The sequence below is a fragment of the Leucoraja erinacea genome, chromosome 25, assembly GCF_028641065.1.
Source record: "Leucoraja erinacea ecotype New England chromosome 25, Leri_hhj_1, whole genome shotgun sequence".
Lineage (NCBI taxonomy): Eukaryota > Metazoa > Chordata > Chondrichthyes > Rajiformes > Rajidae > Leucoraja > Leucoraja erinaceus.
The window spans coordinates 20,688,883-20,707,731 of record NC_073401.1 but is presented as its reverse complement, the minus strand read 5'-3'; the positions used below and the strand labels follow the sequence as shown (position 1 = coordinate 20,707,731).

General features: G+C 42.3%; 2 protein-coding genes across 9 annotated transcripts in view; one reads left to right on the top strand and one right to left on the bottom strand.

Moving 5' to 3' along the window:
* The window catches only part of pisd (phosphatidylserine decarboxylase), a 65,352-nt gene extending 57,485 nt beyond the window's left edge, over positions 1–7,867 (top strand). For 5 of the 6 annotated variants that reach the window (XM_055655983.1, XM_055655982.1, XM_055655978.1 and 2 more), the window contains exons 5-7: positions 1,264–1,413; positions 4,317–4,477; positions 6,173–7,867. In XM_055655983.1, the coding sequence (XP_055511958.1) occupies positions 1,264–1,413; positions 4,317–4,477; positions 6,173–6,397 (536 nt within the window). In that variant the 3' untranslated portion in view covers positions 6,398–7,867. The remainder of the gene's footprint in view (positions 1–1,263; positions 1,414–4,316; positions 4,478–6,172) is intronic. The other variant, XM_055655979.1, reaches the window with a different exon arrangement.
* sfi1 (SFI1 centrin binding protein) overlaps positions 7,529–18,849 on the bottom strand; it is a 98,076-nt gene continuing 86,755 nt past the window's right edge. For all 3 annotated transcript variants that reach the window (XM_055655970.1, XM_055655968.1, XM_055655969.1), the window contains 3 exons: positions 17,039–17,141; positions 12,330–12,426; positions 7,529–8,711 (listed from right to left, as the gene is read on the bottom strand). In XM_055655970.1, coding sequence (XP_055511945.1) covers positions 8,604–8,711; positions 12,330–12,426; positions 17,039–17,141 — 308 coding nt within the window. In that variant the 3' untranslated portion in view covers positions 7,529–8,603. The remainder of the gene's footprint in view (positions 8,712–12,329; positions 12,427–17,038; positions 17,142–18,849) is intronic.

The following is an 18,849-nucleotide window of genomic DNA, read 5'->3' as shown; positions in this document are numbered from 1 at the left end:
CAATTCTCTGCAGTGGGACAAATGTTATTCTCCACACGTGACAGCACAGAGTGAGGGATGTGTGGCAAAAATTGGGAATGCTTTTCAAAGTCATTTGTAAAATGTAATGTCTTTTTGTTTAGAGGTGTTTTCACAGGCAGGTTTCTGCAAGGATTGTATGTTAATGACGGGAAAAATACTGGCATGCTTTTTTTGGCAGTGGCAGTGAGATTGGGAGAGGGAGGCGATTGAGTGTGTTTACCCACACTGAAACGCCAGGTTTAATATAAAGTGTCTCTTTCCAAGGCCCTGTAGTTCGAAGGCTTCTTCAACTAGGCTTAGAAACAGAAGGCAAACCTGCAAAGGATATTTCAGAGAACAACCAATATTTCAGTCAAAGTAATGATTTTTGATAGTGCAGATGGCTAAAAGCTTTACCGCTGAATGGTACCGTTGAAAATGATCGAGTGTGCACCAGAGGCAATCGTTTTTGAAGGGAGGGGTATGTAATGCTGTGTGAGATTGAACAGATAAGATAATGAGGCCATGGTTGGTTTGAGGAAAAAGGGTTTAATTGCTCAGATCTTGGACTGATTTGATAATACCAAGTGGACCTGAAAATGCCTAGGTGTCTTGCAGCTCATGAGGCTATCAGAGACCATGACTTTGATCTTGCCAATAGAGTTGGTGGAATTTTGAAATCCAAGACCCCTGTCAAAATGATTGGGAATGCTAGAGATGTACGGTTCTCATATCTATGTGTGGAGTTGAGTCATGTCAGTGGTTCAGTGTGTCTGAATGGGGTGATCAAAAGAGGAAGAATCTAGTGCATAACATATGGGGTGCTGAGATCTTCAAACCACCTTGTTGAATTTAGGATTGTGTTACCTAAGAATATAGATTGCAAGTAAAATGCAGTCGATTCACTTCCTCCAACCTATTATCAAAAATCATACTCGCTGCACGGTTGCTAGGTTTATGCTGCTGATGTTCTTGTTGGGCAACACTGATTTAGTATAAAGTACAAAACAACGGTGATTTGTAGAATGTGTAAGGAACTGCAGATGCTGGTTTAAACCGAAGATATACACAAAAAGCTTGAGTAACTCAGCGGGACGGGCAGCATCTTTAGAGAGAAGGAATGGGTGACGCTTCTTCACCCATTCTTTCTCTCCAGAGATGCTGCCTGTCCCGTGAGTTACTCCAGCTTTTTGTGTATATCTTCGGTGATTTGTGGAATCCTATTTTGATCTACTGTTTGCTGCATAATTTGTTGTAATCCAGCAGATAACACAGAGACAACGTTCCAGGAGCACCTGGTTACAAAGGAAGGAAATGATCTCTATCACTGTGTTATTTACTTGGCTCCCGGAGATTATCACTGTTTTCATTCACCTACTGATTGGCGAGTCTCACACAGGCGGCATTTTCCAGGTAAGAAGTTTATTGTTTGTTTGGGTTTTACTCTGGAATTGAATTGATATTGTTAAAAGTGACCTTTATCAGATTTGCCCATTAGCAACAGTTAGTTGAAAATCAAGCCAATTCTTTGTATCCTGTTAATGAAAATTAGTGAGAATAAAAAAAATATCAAACAAGAATCAAATTCAGACAATTTGGAAGGCAGAAAAAAGGCAGATGTTGGTATGAAATTAAACAAAGTGCTGGAGATACTTGGGCAGTATATAACCATATAACATAACCATATAACAATTACAGCACGGAAACAGGCCATCTCGGCCCTACAAGTCCGTGCCGAACAACTTTTTTCCCTTAGTCCCACCTGCCTGCACTCATACCATAACCCTCCATTCCCTTCTCATCCATATGCCTATCCAATTTATTTTTAAATGATACCAATGAACCTGCCAACACCACTTCCACTGGAAGCTCATTCCACACCGCTACCACTCTCTGAGTAAAGAAGTTCCCCCTCGTGTTACCCCTAAACTTCTGTCCCTTCATTCTGAAGTCATGTCCTCTTGTTTGAATCTTCCCTATTCTCAAAGGGAAAAGCTTGTCCACATCAACTCTGTCTATCCCTCTCATCAATTTAAAGACCTCTATCAAGTCCCCCCTTAACCTTCTGCGCTCCAGAGAATAAAGACCTAAATATGTCGAGAGAGAAGCAGTTCACAGCCTGACCTGCAAAATGCTCCAAGCCATTCAACCTTGCAAGATCCTCTGTAAACATAAGGACACTGGTGTTTAAATAGGGAGAGGTTCCACAGCTGTTCAGGCAAACTGTGGAGTTAACTTTTAGATTGATGATAAAAGGCTGTCAACCTTAAATGTCCATTCTTCTATCACCATAGCTGCTACATGGAATGTTGAGAATTTCCCGTGCTTTCTGGCGGCGTTTGTTAAGATTTCAAGCATCCACTGCATTTTTCCCTTTTAGTCAGGAAAGTCAGAGGCTGTTAATGATGTGGTGGTAGCTTAGTAGTTGAGTCACTGGACAAGCATCCAATGGGACAGGTGAGTGAATACGGGAATTTGAATCCACCTACAGCAGATAGAAAACTTCAATTAATTAAAATATTCAATTAATTAAATATGGAATGAAAAGTAAGTACAAGTAATAGTGACCTTGGATTGTGTTGAAACCTCCGTCCAGTTAATTTCCTTTGGAACTGAAATATACCCTTGTGACTTACTTTTGACCCACATTAGTGTGGGTTGACCCTAAGCTGCTCACTGAAGGCCACAGAAAGCCAATCAGTTCATCAATACTGGTCACAGCAGCGCTTCTCATGTTCCAGTTGCATCACATATTAACAAAAACAAGCACATTGAGCACCATGGTTGTATAATGGAATGGATATGGAGGCATTGGAGAGAATGCAGAGAAGATTTGCGGGATGGTACATAAATGTGGGTACACATCAATAAAGGACCTGACTTAGTTACTCTGCGTGAGAAGAGAAGCTAGAGGGGTGACATAATGGTATTGGCAGAATGAATACAGATGTTTTCAGTTATGGAGAAGAGGTGAAGAAAGACCGTAAGTATATGACACCAAATGTCCAACAAGGAACTGAAAGGGGACCTCGTGTCCGAAGGAGGTGAGAATGTGTAACTCTGCCACAGAGTGGTTGGAGACAATATTACGACTATTTAAGGGAAGACAGGGCAAGCAGATGAGGGAGAAGGGAATGGATCATTAGTCCATAGACCCTGCGTTCAGTGCCTTTCCACTCGCGGGCAGTTCCACTCTGAGAGGGAAGCAATGGCTGGACTAGACCATGCAGCTACCCTGTGGAAAGTAGCATGTTTGAAACTTTCCCAGCAGCCAGCTCTCGTGTTGTGGGTCAGATACTCTTCACCCAGCTCAATGCTTTGCTGTCAGGTAACATCCAGTGACAGGTAATGGATATAGATGAGCTCTCTGATCTAACATGCTAGTTTCCACGACACAGCCTAGAATCCAGCTACGTGTGCTAGCTTAGTCTGGAAGGGTATGAATGAGATGGATCTAAAAATGACATCAACCAGAGATCACTTTAATATTAATGCCATCTCCTTGACGGTCAAAAGAGATGCATAAATACAACCTCTTTCCCTGAAGATTGACAGCAGGATGGGTCTGTAGGTTAATCTCTAAATGAGATTAATGGAGCCATTGGTAATCAGCTGGGTCCTATATTTAAATCTCATACAGTAAAAGGTGGAAGAGACTATCTTGAATAAAAATGATTTTCAACATTATTCTTGTACAAAAATCAAAAACTCAGCTAAAAATGGAAGGTTTCTTGCTTATCAATTGTAGGATCCATCAACGTGATGCGAGTGAAGAAGTGGATCATACTTCTTGGAGCATAGTGGGTTAAAATGAGCTTTAAAGATCTAACTGATACGGGATTTTGATAAGAGAAAAACCTCTTTCCACGAGCAGGGTATCGGTCACCAAAGAAGACGGTTTTACGATAATTAAAGACAGGATCAATAAGAGGAGGGAATTAGATTTTTTTTTAACACTCTGAGCAACGATCAGGAATTCACTGCCAGAAAGTTGAAAAAAGATTCAATAAACTTTCAAGGAAATCGTCTGATTTTTAAAAAAAATGCTCAGGGAAAAAACAAGGGTGTGATATTAATTTACATCTATTTTAGGATACAGTCCTTCAGATTAAAAATTCTGCAATTACAAAAGATAACAGCGTTGGGCCATTTTGATTTCTACCCAAGCAGGAATCAGGATGACATGCAGTTAGACAAGGGTGTTGAATCATGGTTGGTATTGGCACGTTGCGTTAGCTAACAGTGGTCGTGTATTGGCAGCTGGGAGGATAAACCCAGATTGCATTTTTGAATGGATTGTTCTTGTCTTCCCTCAGGCTCCCTGATGTCGGTTAATCCAGGAGTAGCTCGTTGGATTAAGGAGCTTTTCTGCCACAACGAGCGGGTTGTCCTGGCTGGAGATTGGACTCACGGCTTCTTTTCACTCACAGCCGTTGGTGCCACAAATGTTGGATCCATTCGCATTTACTTTGACAATGTGAGTAGGGTGGATGCCTATGGGAAGGAAACCATGTTTTTTTTATTTTGGATTGTGGTTTCTTGCCTGCAGCTCACCATTTAGGACGAATGGTAATCAAAGAAAGTTGCCTGAAATAAAATCAGAAAATTATGGAAACTTAGCGGATCAATCAGGATCTGTGGAGCCAAAATGAGTTAACATTTCAGGTCATCTATTATGTAGGAGTTTTTTTAGCAATGTGGGTATAGCACTTGATACTGGTAGATGGTAGAGAAGGGCAGAATATACATTTATGCCCTTGATCGAGGGTTATCAGTGAATTAGCAACCAATGGATTGGAAATTCATCTCTCTAAAATTACTGGGTGGACGTTTGTTGTCAGTCTGTTGTTGTACGTATTTCATATCCTGGGAAGCGGGCCAGAGGTTCTCACTCTTACTGTGCCCACTTACATGAATGGACATTTTGTACAAAAATGAAATAGAAATGCCTGAATCACTGTATATCTACAGGTATAATCCTCACAATTGATGTGATAAAGGAACCTGCAGCGTTTCATCAAACTCTTATGAGAAGTGGGGTGGGGAAAGTACTTGCAAGGTATCTGTGGGCACCAGTGATCTTATGGCAGATTGTGGTTTGATGGTTTGAACCGTGAATGGGCAAAGCTTGATGAAGAGCATTACCCGATTCAACATATTTTCTGCGCCTAAGGGGCTGAGCAAGGCTTGGGACAATTTGGCACAGGCTAAAATTCCCCTTTTCACCCAGAAAACCACTGGCACGAAGGCTGGGACATCTACCCTGTGGACCTGCGCTAGGTTAGACCTGGCACTAGGATGGTGGTTCCATCAAAAGCAATGGGAAGAAACAGACTGTTGACAGCATTGCAAAACACTGTCGATATTGGAAATACTGAGCAGGTCCGGCCGGCAGCACCAGTGGAAAGAGAAACAGACTATGGTTCTGGTTGGTAACCAGTTATCAGATTGTGAAAAACAAATTGTTGTTCTGCAGGTCCCTGACTCATCAGTGCAGTGTTACTCTTAGTTTTGGTGCAGCAGCTGTGATATGTGTAAATGACTCAATGATATCTGTGTGGATACGGGTCAAGTCCCTGTGGGAAATAGATTACCGGAAAATCCTTGGCACATGCTTGTTCTCATTTCTGGGCTTTCTGCTTTTCATGTTTTATTATTAATGTTTTATGTGTCATTCCTCACTGTCATTGTATGTCATGTTGTCACTTGTGGGCGAAGCACCAAGGCAAATTCCTTGTATGTGAATACTTGGCCAATAAACTTATTAATTCATTCATAATCTTACATCCATTTTGACGGATTCCCAGATCCTCCTCTTTCCCTTGTTGCATGTTAGGCTATTTCCATTTCCCAATTCACTTACTTTGACCTACTGTTAAAATAAGCAACTCAATTTCCTTTATTGTTTTTCGCATTTCATTTCTTGTTACCATTAAGCTTATTGTGGGACAGGCATCTTATTTTTATTGTTCAATTGGAAGTGAAAGCTGAAGAGCTACGGTACACAATTGCTCCTCAATGGCAGCTTCGTGCTTAGTTGATGAATACCAATGTTAAGCCCTTAAGACTGTCAAATTGTTGAAGCCATTATCCATCAAGACTTTGGTTGACTATGGAATGGGATGGTACTGCAGGAACACGGCATTTTACTGTATTATTTTATTTTGCACAGGATCTGCACACCAACAGCCCTCGCTACATGAAGGGCTCATACAATGACTTCAGTTTTATCACAAACAACAACAAGGGAGGGGTTACGATGCAGAAAGGAGAGCACCTAGGCGAGTTCAACTTGGGCTCCACCATCGTTCTCATCTTCGAGGCACCAAAAGACTTCACCTTTAACCTTAAACCTGGACAGAAGATCAGGTTTGGAGAGGCGCTGGGGTCCATCTAGTAGAATCACTGTCAAAACATCTCAAATTGGAATGGAGTAACGAGGAGGAAGTTCAGACTGGGAAATATGAGAAATTGCCATAACGAAATATGGTTTAAGTTCTGGCTGCTCCTCCTCTCGTTCTAACTGCAGAAGCATTTCCCACAGCCTCCATCTAAGGGAGCAGCTGGACCATGACTGGCGCAACGGTTTCCTTTGAAACATGTACTGACCCTACCCAGTTACTCCTTTAAATAGGAAGCTGATGGGAGGATAGGGTTTGGAACATGTGCAGTGCCATACTTTCCGTGCAAAGAAGAAACCTGGCAGGTCACCAGGATTAAAAGAACTTTGAGAGATGAACTGAGATTTTAGGCCCCAAGTCAAAATGGGCTTAGCAAGGGGATCCCATAGAACATTGCAGGAGTTGGTGATGCAAGAATGTTTGCTGAATAGCTCCATGCAGGTGAACAAGTGGGTCATTCTAACTTAGTTCATGCAGTATTTTTATATCCTTAAGAAAAAAAATTCTCATCCAACTACATTTCAGAGAAAATAAAATAACGACTGTACCAAAACCTACAGCTGCTGAACTCCTTTTGTTTTCTAACGCTGAGGGCAGCAATGCTAAAACTTGAGTGCTGTCTTGTGTTGTAAGTGTTTATTGAGACATCAGTTTTGCGGGTGGGCAGTGAACAAATGAGGGTAGGGTGGAAAAAAAGCAAAATCAGGTGCAATGTGTGAAACAAGTCACAGATTAGGATTTAATATCTAAATAATGGAGATGAATTTATATTTTTATAAATTCATAATTTGGCTTCAGCCGTTTAAGCTGCTGCGTTGGTGATCCATCCTCTATACTGTATCTCAGTCTGAGCCAAGGGGAATGACCAGAGTGACTGACCTTGTTTTGTAGACCTCGATGACAGCATGTAAGAAATAGTGTAACATTGAAGACAATACAACTGGCGTTGTAGGGTCCCAACAATATCCAAGAGACAATTATTTATTGCTCTCTCTCTTACTTTAAATGCATAATCATGTAATTAAACGAGGTTTCAAAACATGGAGGCAAACCACAGGTTGTTGAATTTTCCCAGAGTGTCAGCATGCTTTTATATCAAACCACCACCAAAGAGGTTACGGGCAAGCCCTTGGTTAACAGTGTTGCTAAATTCTGCTAGTACTGGTGAAATCTGCATGTTCTGAAAATCACTATTTCAGTTATTAGCTTCAGCACTAAACAAATGCTATTTTGAAGCTAGAAACACTTCCCTTAGATTCTCTTCCACAGTTTGGTAGCAAACATCTTACCTGCAGCATTAGAAGGAACAGGAGATTTAAGACAATTGTTGGTTAACAGTATTTTTTGTGATGTTTTTATAATTCAGGAGTGTCTGGTTCAAACCTGCTGCTATTGACTGCAGGATTATTTTCATGTGGAATGGTGAACAGTGACCAAGGAATAAAATGAATTAGTATTTCACAAGATTTATTTATTTATTTGAGAATTGCTTTCAATATTCCTTCTTGCTTTGGTATGAAATCTTGAATGCCTGATTGGATTTTGTGCGTGCGTCATTGTCCATCATTTGAGATTGCTGGTGAAAGTTTGGAAATGTCAACGTTCCCTTGGGCAGTTTCTCCATTTGAGCCCTTGTCTTACGCTCATTGGGGATTGAGAATTAATCTTGGTTCGTGTAGTTGCTTCACCACAGGGATCCTCTAGTGAAAGCAAGCAAGAGGGGGGGTTTGGAAACAACGGTGTTATACGCTTTATATTAAAAGTCTTTTATAAATTATAGTAATCAATTTGAGAATTTGGTTAAGTATTATCACTGAAATGCTGCACTGGGCCACTGCAAAAGATGCAGTTGTCACAGCTATGTATTTTGGAGTCCACACAGTTAGACATTTACATGTGCTTTATATTTTTACATGTTATTTTGACATAAACTACAGGCTTTGAAAAAACCCCAACTCCTGCACTCTCGTTCCTTAGATGTCTCATGACCTCACGTAGTCCAGATGATAGACGTAAATCTGTTCATTGCACGATGAAGATTCCAGAAACATTTCACATCATTTGCTGCTTCCACAATTGCATCCCCAAAAACAGGCCCTGAGGTGGGAGGAATTCAAGATGCAAGCAATCTGCTTGTGATTGAAGAGTCAAGTTTCCTTATGCACCAATAAAGATTGCAATTTGCTATGGTGATAGATACCATCACACAGTCAGGATCTCCCGAATCTCCTGCACTCTGGCAACCTGGTGCTGTATATGGGGCGTGTCTCTTTTCAGCTTCATCGAAAGCGTTTTGATGTCTATCTCCAGCTTGAAGTGAACATAAGAATAAAGTGAAAGCCTCTCACCACATCAAGAATCAAAGTTAAGCCCACATGATTACATATCCAGTATTTGAATAGTATTTCTTGGAATAAACATGACATACATGCAAAGATACGGTGCTGAGTGTAATTTAAGCAAATTATGTAAAGTTGAGGCATTATATCAGTGATGCTTTTCCAAGCAATATCAAATAGCAGGAAACAAATAACCTCAGCCAAGGTTCATGCAGGAGGACATGCATGAACAATTCTGTAAACTTAGCAATCAAGTTGGATCCATCTCCAATACCATGCAGGTGTCCGCCGTCAATTTACTATGTGCATATTTTTCCAATATTAGACATCATGCTGAATATAAATTCTAATTAAAAACCATACCAAAGGGCTTTCTCACTGGGGCCGTGTCAGATGCAAGGTGTTCTGTTACACTATGTAATGACACAACCCTCACAGTAACATGACTGCTGAAGTACGCTTGTAATGTTTGGAGCAGTCCATTATGGAAGAGGAAGTAGATGATGCATTATGTACAGTTGTTAGGTCATCTTATGTAAAAGTAGGACTTGCTTGCATTGGAGGCAGTTCAGGAAAAGTCTCCAAGCTTTGTGGTAAAGCAAAAATCAAACTGCGGGTGCTACAAACGTTTAGTTGCTGCATTCCATTTTCTCTCTTCTATTCTTATTGATCTCCCTCTATTTACATCTCCACACAGATCAGCTGTCCCTGACAAGTCTTCACCACCCTCTCTAAACCAGCAACACCACCACTTAAATGTCATTCAATCCCGCCTGGTCTTGACCTTGTCAAACCTTCTGGTCTGTTCTTTCTACCCACCCAATCTATGCTGTTCCTTCACCATTGTTGTGCCAAAATCCAACACTGTGGGTATACCCCACAGCTCCAGTTCTGCGGCAGCTTGCCACCACCTTCGCAAGGGCAACTGGGAATGGGCAATTGAACACTGTCTTGTCTGGTTAAGCCAACATCCCTTGACTATTTTACCCCTCATAATTTTATAAACCTCTGCTATGTCACCTCCAATATTCCAGTGAGAATAAACCCAACCCATCATGTCCACATCGTGTCTTGTTATAACTGCAGCCTATGTTCCAGCAGTGAAATGTTGTAACGATAGTTTCACAGGATGGAAACAGACCCTTCGGCCCAACTCAGCCATGCTGACCAAGGTGCCCCATTTTAACAATTCCGATTTTCAATATCCGATAGCCAGAAAGAGACGGATGAGAAAAATAGTGGTAGGAAATAACAGCTAGGGTGTAATTTTTCTACTGTGGTTTGGGGCCTAACAAGGGAAGTATCACCACCAAGCCCAACCCATTCCCTCCTGCAAAATCTGCTTCCTCCTTACATACAGGAAGCACTGCATTGTATTATCAAAAATTTTAAGCCATCTGAATAGTTCCTGAAATCATCTGTGAGACACGTTTGACCTTTCCAGCACTGATTTTCCCACTCTGAGATTCTGCTGCGTCAGTAACTAAGCCTGCTGAATAGCTTTAGCATTGTGTGGTATCCTTTTGTGTTCCTGCTGTTTTGGAATAAAATCTGCTTGGCAGAGAACTGACTAAGTCTGCTGCTGGCAGTGAAGGGTATGAGGGTTTTGCACTATGTTCATTTGTTTTGTTTGTCTGCCTGATGCAACACAGCTGCAGGGAATGGCACATTGACAATCCATCCCCACAGTCCTTCAATGTCCGATAAGCAGAGTTTTTCTGCTGCAGTGGACTGGAACCAGAGAGTGGACCATAAATCACAGTCCAGCGTTCCTGCTATTGTCTGTAACTCCATCTCCACTGTCAGCACTTAACAGACAGAGATAATGATAAATCCCATCAATTGACAATAGATTAAAACCAAAATACACCACTGCAAAGCATGAACAATCGCAATCAGATGCTCCAGTAAAACAAAAAACCGGTAAGTCTCTACAGAATATACATAACGCACACCAGGAACAACGATGTGCAGAAATAGTTCCCCTATTATAAGCCCTTCCTCCTTCCTACACTGACTTGCATCCCCGTGGCAACTGGTTGCTGACGTTACCCCAACAACAGCTGGATTATGCTGCTGGGATGTGATGACTAGTTTTCTCCTCGAGCACATCCTTATTCTTGGAGGAACAAGAGATTGCAGATGCTACAATCTGGAACAAAAAAAGCAGACCTGCTGGAGGAGCTCAGTGGAGCAGGCAGCATCTTTGTGGGGAAATGGACTGTCAACATTTTGGGACGAGACCTTTCATCTGGACTGAAAGGAAACAGCCAGTATAAAGAGTTGGGGGACAAAGGTCAAGGGATAGATTGGAACAAGTGAGGTGGAAGTTCATTGGCAGATAAGTCAGGTGGGGGAGAGGAGGGTGGAGATAGCAACAGAGACAGAGATACGTGAAGAATAAAAGTGCAAATTCTGGAATCTGATGGGAAAGGAAAGTAAATGGAATCAAATAAGGGTGGCTTGTGGCAGATGGGAAGAACAGAGGGAAGGGGATCCTGTGGGAGGTGTGTGGGTGATGGATAGGTGGGGTTATTCTAGGAAGTAGTGGGCGTGTGATAGGACCAGGCTAGATGAGAAGTGAGAAGGAATTCAATGTTGATGCAATGCCCGACTGGACAGTGTGGGAATGGAGAGGGGAATTAAAATCCAAATAACCAGCAGATACAGAACACAGGCACTTGGTAAATCTGTCTCACCAATGTACAGCGGGCCACATTGAGATGACCAAATGCAACTGATGTTTAGATTGTAGGAAGGACAACTGTTACGCCGTCTACATTTGCAGAAGGGGAAGGGGAGGGATGAGCGAACCAGGGAGTCACAGACTGGGTTATCACTGCGGAAAGCAGGAAGGGATAGGGAAGGGCAGATGTGAATGGTGGTGGGATCAGGTTGTGGCCGGCAGAATTGTTGATGAATGATGTGCTGGGTGCAGAAGCTGGTGGGCTGACAGAAGGACTAAGGAATCTCTGCTCCTATGGGGAGGTGGGGTGAGAGGGTGCAGGACATAAAGGAGGTACAGTAGAGGCGATGGTTAACCACTGGGTGTGGAACAGCATTTCCTGAAATAGCAACACATTTCTGATTTACCGGAGTGAAAAGCCTTATCTTGAGAACTGACGTGGCAAAAGAGAAAGGTATGGCATCCTCAGAAGAGATCAGGAGATGTGGTCTATGTAGCTGTGGGAGATAATTGGTTTGTGCTAGATCCTCATTCTAAATGGCAACTTTCCAGAAAGATTGTGTTGGGACAATGTTGCAAGAAGTCTTCCCAGTTTCTGCATCCTCCAACGCATGACCACAACAAGCTGATCATTGGCCATATCAACCTATTTCTCGTGTTACATTTTTTTCAACATTAGTCCAATTTTTGCTCTCAAGTGACTAAATCTGAACTGGGAACCAGATATTAATGTAGAGACTAGTTCTCTTCCTTCAACAGTTGTCTGCCTCTTACTGGAGGGAATTCAAGGTGGAAAGATATACCTCTACATGATTAAGTAATATCTATAAAACGTTAAATGTTTTAATCCCAGTCTATTCAATGTATGTGAATGGATCTGCTGTTGGACATGCGATGATTTACCTGTTTTAGTTCCTGCCTCATCTGTGGCGCTTCTCCATCTTCTGTTGCATTTACCTGAAGCCAATTCTGTAGCACAGAAGCCTGTTTCTGCCAGATCCTGCAGAGAAACGCAATGGAACATTTCCTTATGATAAAGGAGGCCATTTAGGTCCAGCTCATAAAGCAATCCTGTTACCTCACTAATTTTGCTTGCCCCTATGAGGTAATATTCTTACCCCATTCCCATGGGATATTACTTACTACACACCACAGCATTCAAACGTCCAAAGATTGTCCCTAGTGTGCAGGATAGAACTTGTGCACGGGTGATCGTTGGTCAGCGTGGACTTGGAGGGTCGAAGGGCCTGTTTTCCACATCATATCGCTAAACTAAATGTATAGTGGCCAATTAACTTATCAACCAGTACTTCTTTGGCATGTGGGAGGAAATCACGTGGTCACAAAGAGATCATCAAACTCCAAGCAGACAGCAGCCGTGATCAGAAATAAACCATGAGGCAGCTTCTCCACTGAGCCGCCCGCTGAGCATTCTTTTCAACAATTTCATTTCAGGCAGCATTGTTAAATGCAGATTAATGTTTTATCCACACTGCCAAACCATGGGATGTCCAGAAGGATAAGCATTAAATTGTGTTAATAGGAGAGTTGAAGCAGTCCACCTTGTAATAAGCGATTTTGATCTAGTCTATAATTGATCTCAAAAGCAAGAAGTTGCATCTACACTGGAGTCCTGAGTAGTCATCTCACTGAGTATACGAGTGATACTTGGATACCAGCCAACATAAAACACCAGATTATTTGCCTGAACCAGAAAGTATATTTACAGAGCTGTTCCCCTGAGAAATGTCGTTCATCTGTGTATTGTGAGGCTAAACAATCTATTCGGAGCATAACTGGGGCCAGGTGACACCTTTATATTCACATAAAATAAAAGTATTCAAGTCAAAGTCACCTTCAAAAGTGTGCTGATTTTCTACTAATCTTAATAAAGGGGAAGCTGTCCCTATTTACTCGAGATATTTGAGTATTTTTGACTTATTTTTTTATTGGAATCAACCAACTTATTCTTTTCCAAAATGGGAACCTGGAAAGGATGGATGTGTCCAGAGAAAATTATTAGAAAATCTTGAAATATATTCTTGGCAGAGTCAAATGTTGAGAACAGAGCCTCAAAAAGTGGAAACGTGACCAGAAGTGTCAGAAACAGATGAATGAGGTAATTAAGGCAAGTTAAAAAAAGAACATGACTGAACAATGCTAAAATTATACTGAGAAGATCAAAGGGATTCAATGAACCGACCAAAAGCCTACCACAACTACAAAAGTAGCTGTAGAGGTAGGGACAAGAAGATGCTGAAAACAATATTACACATTTTTCTAAAACTAATAACTCCTGGCTTTGGAAGGAGAGTAATAGAAACTTACAAGACTGATACCCGGATAAAGGTCATCAGTCATTGGAGAAACACCGCAAAATGTCCCCCAGGGAGCAAAGGCATACATTAATAATGAAGCAAATCAAAGGAGGCCGAAACGGAATGGGATTACTGGGGGGTGTACGTGTGGGACAGCTAGTCATTTTGTTTTTAACCAGATAGTTATGATAATCTGAAGTGCGCAGATTGAGACAGTGAAAGAGACTTAATGATGATTTTGTAAATGAGTTTAGACATATCTCCACCATGCAGGGACTCAAAAGGAAGATTTAAGAGTATTTCCTGACCATACAGGTCTGACTGCACGTGACTATGGAAAGGGAAACAGAATTAAGGCCAAAGAATCTGTCAAAATAGTGTTAATGAAAAAAACAAGTTACCTGTGAAAGGGTGAAGGCTGGCATTGCTGTGGGGATCAATGGAGGTTAATTGCAGCAATTAGAGTGATAATACAAAGGGCACACCCACAGTCAGCCAGTGCTAATGAAGAAAAGACAACTAACATCAAGGTTGGATGACTTTCAGTAGAAATGGCCGGTTCTAATACAAACACGGCAAACCAGTTAGCCCAGCTGCAGACTTCGTCATTGAGTCTAGATGGCTGCAACCTGGTCAGATGGAAGATGAGGTGCTGTTCCTTGATCTTGAATTTGGCTTTGGTATAAAGTGCAGGGGGCCAAAGGAAGCATGTGGGAGTGACCACAGTGGACTGAAAACAAGGTTCTCTGGAAATCTTCATTTGGTTGCTGCAATGTTGAGGAGATCACATTGCCAACGCCATATACAGTACCATAGATTAGAAGGGTAAATAAATCACTGCTTCACCCTGGAAGAATTACCTGATTCGCAAGATGGGAAGGAAAGATGTGAAAGGACAAGTGTTGCATAGCTTGCGGTTGCAAGAGAAATTGTCATTAAAAAAAAATAGACGGATGGGTTGGAAAAGAACTGCAGACCATCAAGCAATCATTTTGAAATGTTGAAAAGGAGGAGGAAAGACACCAGAAACTGTTGATACTGGAATCTTGAGTAAAGGTTAAATCGCTGGAGGCAGGTGGCGGGAACGGACCGATGACGCTTCATGGCAGGATTCTTCTTCAGACCGTTTGGACTCAGCAGAGAAAGTTTGAAGAGAGGTGGGGGTGGCGCAAGGCCTGGTAAGTGATAGGTGGATAAAGGTGAGGGGAGTGGGTGATTGGTAGGTGGGTGGAGGAGGTATTAGGTATTCAAAGTGGACAATTCAATGTTCACACTACTGGGTTGTAAGCTACCCAAACAATAGAGCAGGTTGGAAGAGGGGCACATGAGTGTCCGTCTCACTGGAAGGAAGTAGGAGAAGAGGTGCAGGGACAGGCATTACATCTCCAAGTGGTTCTACTGTATTTTATGCTCCCAATGTGGTTTACTTCACATTGGTAAAACAATGGGTAAACAAGGCGACTATTTCGCCAAACACACGCTCTTTCTGCCAAGCCCTGCTGGAGCTTTCACTTGCTAACCATTGCAACTCTCCTTCTTATTTCCATAAAAACCTTTCTGTCCTTGGCCTCCTCGATTGCAAGCGAGAAGACAGCATCTCATATTCCTTTGGGTAGCTTTCAACTCAACGGTATGAACATTAAATTCTCTAATTTCAAGTAATATCCCGGCACATATTTCCACCCCTCCCACCACGTTGCCTTACCACGCATCTTATTTCTCCCACAACCACCGTCACCCTGCACCTTTTCCCACTCCTTCGTACACTCATGTTCCATCCTAGAGTCCCACAGTTCTCTTTTATTGCCTCCGTTTCTCTCCCTGCCCTGCCTGTCGCCTTCAACCCATTTCACTCCTCTTCTCTCATCGTGTGTTTTGTCTTATTTTCATCTCTAGTCTTTGCCACCGTCACTTCAACTATTACTTCCCAGGCTTGTCCCACCACACCTCTCATTTCCAGCTTTCTCCCCCCACTCCCCCACTTCTACCAGAGGAAGTGTCCTAAACTGAAAAAGTAATCCATCCACAGATGCTGCCTGATCTACTTAGTACTTCCAGCACTTTTTTTTGCTTAAAGGGAACCTGGAATATGCGTCTGATCATATTATTTGAGCTGGCAGAAATATGGCAAAAGATGTTCTGATGAATGCAGAAGCTGGTGGGGTGGAAGATGGAGATAAGGGAAACACTATCTTTGCAATGTCCAGGGGGAAAGGGGATGAGAGCAGAGGTGAACAAATAGACGAGACACAGCTGAGGGCTCTATCAACTATGGTACAGATGATGCCACAGTTCAGGAACATAGAAGATATCTCAGAGACTCCTGCATGGAAAGTCTCGTCATCAGAGTGAATACAACAGAGATGAAGGAACTGGGAGATTTTCCTCAGGGCTGGTTCTCAGTAAGTGGAGGGCTGGAAATTCATATGTTAGAGGTTAGAGCAAGCAAGGAAATATCAAGGTGTTCAACGTCACATCAGCAGTTAGCAATGAATAGATCCAGAGAGGTATCCAACTGGATCTGGTGTTTTGGAAATGCAAGAATGAGTCGACAGTCTGGAGTGAAGACTGGCTGCAGAGGCAGGGGAAGGACGTTTGGTGCCATGTTGAGGCGCGACTTCAACGTGGGGGCAAAGCTGAAGCCTCGGATCAATGAGGAGAAAATTTAAAGAAATTGTGACAACACGGCAGTGTAGGCACCTGTAGGGAGAGATAGGGGTCAGAGGAAAGTGGAAAAGGCGAAAGGTCTGGATGGGTAACGGAGTTCAAAAATTGTTGTGAGCATGATGGCTTTGAGATAGAGTCATTTGATGTTAAAGAGAGGCAAAGAACATACATGTTCCAACACCTGGCATCAAGGTTGGATCTGAGAATACCAAGAAGACATGTGATAACTGCTGAATAGTTTAAAGGGAAGAGGAGCAGGAAGGAGATAGCGAAGGGGAGCAAGTGTAGCGAGGGAAGGGGAGTGGGGGGGGGGGGGCAGAGGAAAGGGAAACGGGCAGAATGTGGATGCAGGCAAATCAACATACTGAAGGGATGTCAGCGGTGTCCTTGATCATTTTCTTCCGAATCAATAATTCCTTTGATGACATTCTATGTCTGGGAATAGAGTCTCTTCTCTAGGGCAGAGATGAATTTGAAGGGTGGGGGGTGGGGGAAGACAGGCTTCATTGCACACCCGACCTCCCTAATGTTGGGAGAATTTGACAAGGTTGTCAGCATTTGGCCCACTTGGTTTTGCAGCTGCAGGTATTAGTAAGAGCTAAATACAGTGCCTCCCTGACAACCTACCTGAGCTGCTGCTTGCTGTCATGGAAGCTCTGCATCTGCTGACGTATTCCATGCAGTTCAGCCTTCAGTTTACGTTGCTGATCACATTCAGCAAAGTCGGCATCTGATTTGTGGGAATGGAATAGAAAGGATTAATCAGAGGCAGCCCTTAAACCATCACAGCTGTCTTTCCTCTCAAAAGAATTCTGACCTTCACATTAAGCTGCAGGACACCACAGCAAAAATCTGACACACATCGCAGTCTGCATTCTGTGCAATGAGAGCGATTCGGTGGATGTAATAGATTAAAGATTAGCTTGGCTGGCTTGATGTAACTACATATTTACACCGTTCATAGAAACATGCTCATGATGTCAGATCTACAGTGCCCTCCATAATGTTTGGGACAAAGACCCATCATTTATTTCTTTGCCTCTGTACTCCACAATTTGAGATTTGTAATAGAAAAAAAAAAATCACGTGTGGTTAAAGCGCACATTGTCAGATTTAAATAAAAGCCATTTTTATACGTAGAAATTACAGCAGTGTCTATACATAGTCCCCCCATTTCAGGGCACCATAATGTTTGGGACATAGCAATGTCATGAAAATGAAAGTTGTCATGTTTAGTATTTTGTTGCATATCCTTTGCATGCAATGACTGCTTGAAGTCTGCAATTCATGGACATCACCAGTTGCTGGGTGTCTTCTCTGGTGATGCTCTGCCAGGCCTGTATTGCAGCCATCTTTAGCTTATGCTTGTTTTGGGGGCTACTCCCCTTCATTTTTCTCTTCAGCATATAAAAGGCAAGCTCCATTGGGATCAGATCGCGTGAATGACTTGGCCACTAAAGAATTTACCATTTTTTAGCTTTGAAAACTCCTTTGTTGTTTTAGCAGTATGTTTGGGATCATTGTTTTGCTGTGGAATGAACTGCTGGCCAATGAGTTTTGAGGCATTTGTTTGAACTTGAGCAGATTGGATGTGTCTATACACTTCAGAATTCATTATGCTACTACCATCAGCAGTTGTATCATCAATGAAGATAAGTGAGCCCAGTACCTTCAGCAGCCATTCATGCCCAGGCCATAACACCCCACCACCGTGTTTCACAGATGAGGTGGTATGCTTTGGATCTTGGGCAGTTCCTTCTCTCCTCCATACTTTGCTCTTGCCATCACTCTGATATGTTAATCTTCATCTCATCTGTCCACAAGACCTTATTCCAGAACTGTGGTTGTTCTTTTAAGTAGTTCTCGGCAAACTATAACCTAGCCATCCTATTTTTGGTGCTAACTAGTGGTTTTGCAGTGTAGCCGCCAAATTTCTGTTCATGAAGTCTTCTGCGGACAGTGGTCATTGACAAATCCACACCTGAAGAGTGTTTCTGATCTGTCGGACAAGTGTTTGGAGATTTTTCTTTATTATATAGAGAATTCTTCTGTCATCAGCTGTGGAGGTCTTCCTTGGCCTGCCAGTCCCTTTGCAATTAGTAAGCCCACCAGTGCTCTCATTCTTCTTAATTATGTTCCAAACAGTTGATTTTGGTATGCCTAAGGTTTGGCTGATGTCTCCAACAGTTTTATTCTTGTTTCTCAGTCTCATAATGGTTTCTTTGACTTTAATTGGCACAACTTTGGTCCTCATGTTGATAAACAGCAATAAAAGGGTCCAAAGGTGAAGGAAAGACTGGAGGAATGACAGCTGAGCACAATCCTTACCTGCATTAAGGAGGCAATTAAACACACCTGAGCAATTACAAACATCTGTGAAGCCATGTGACCCAAATGTGTGACCCAAATTGTGGAGTACAGAGGCAAATAAATAAATG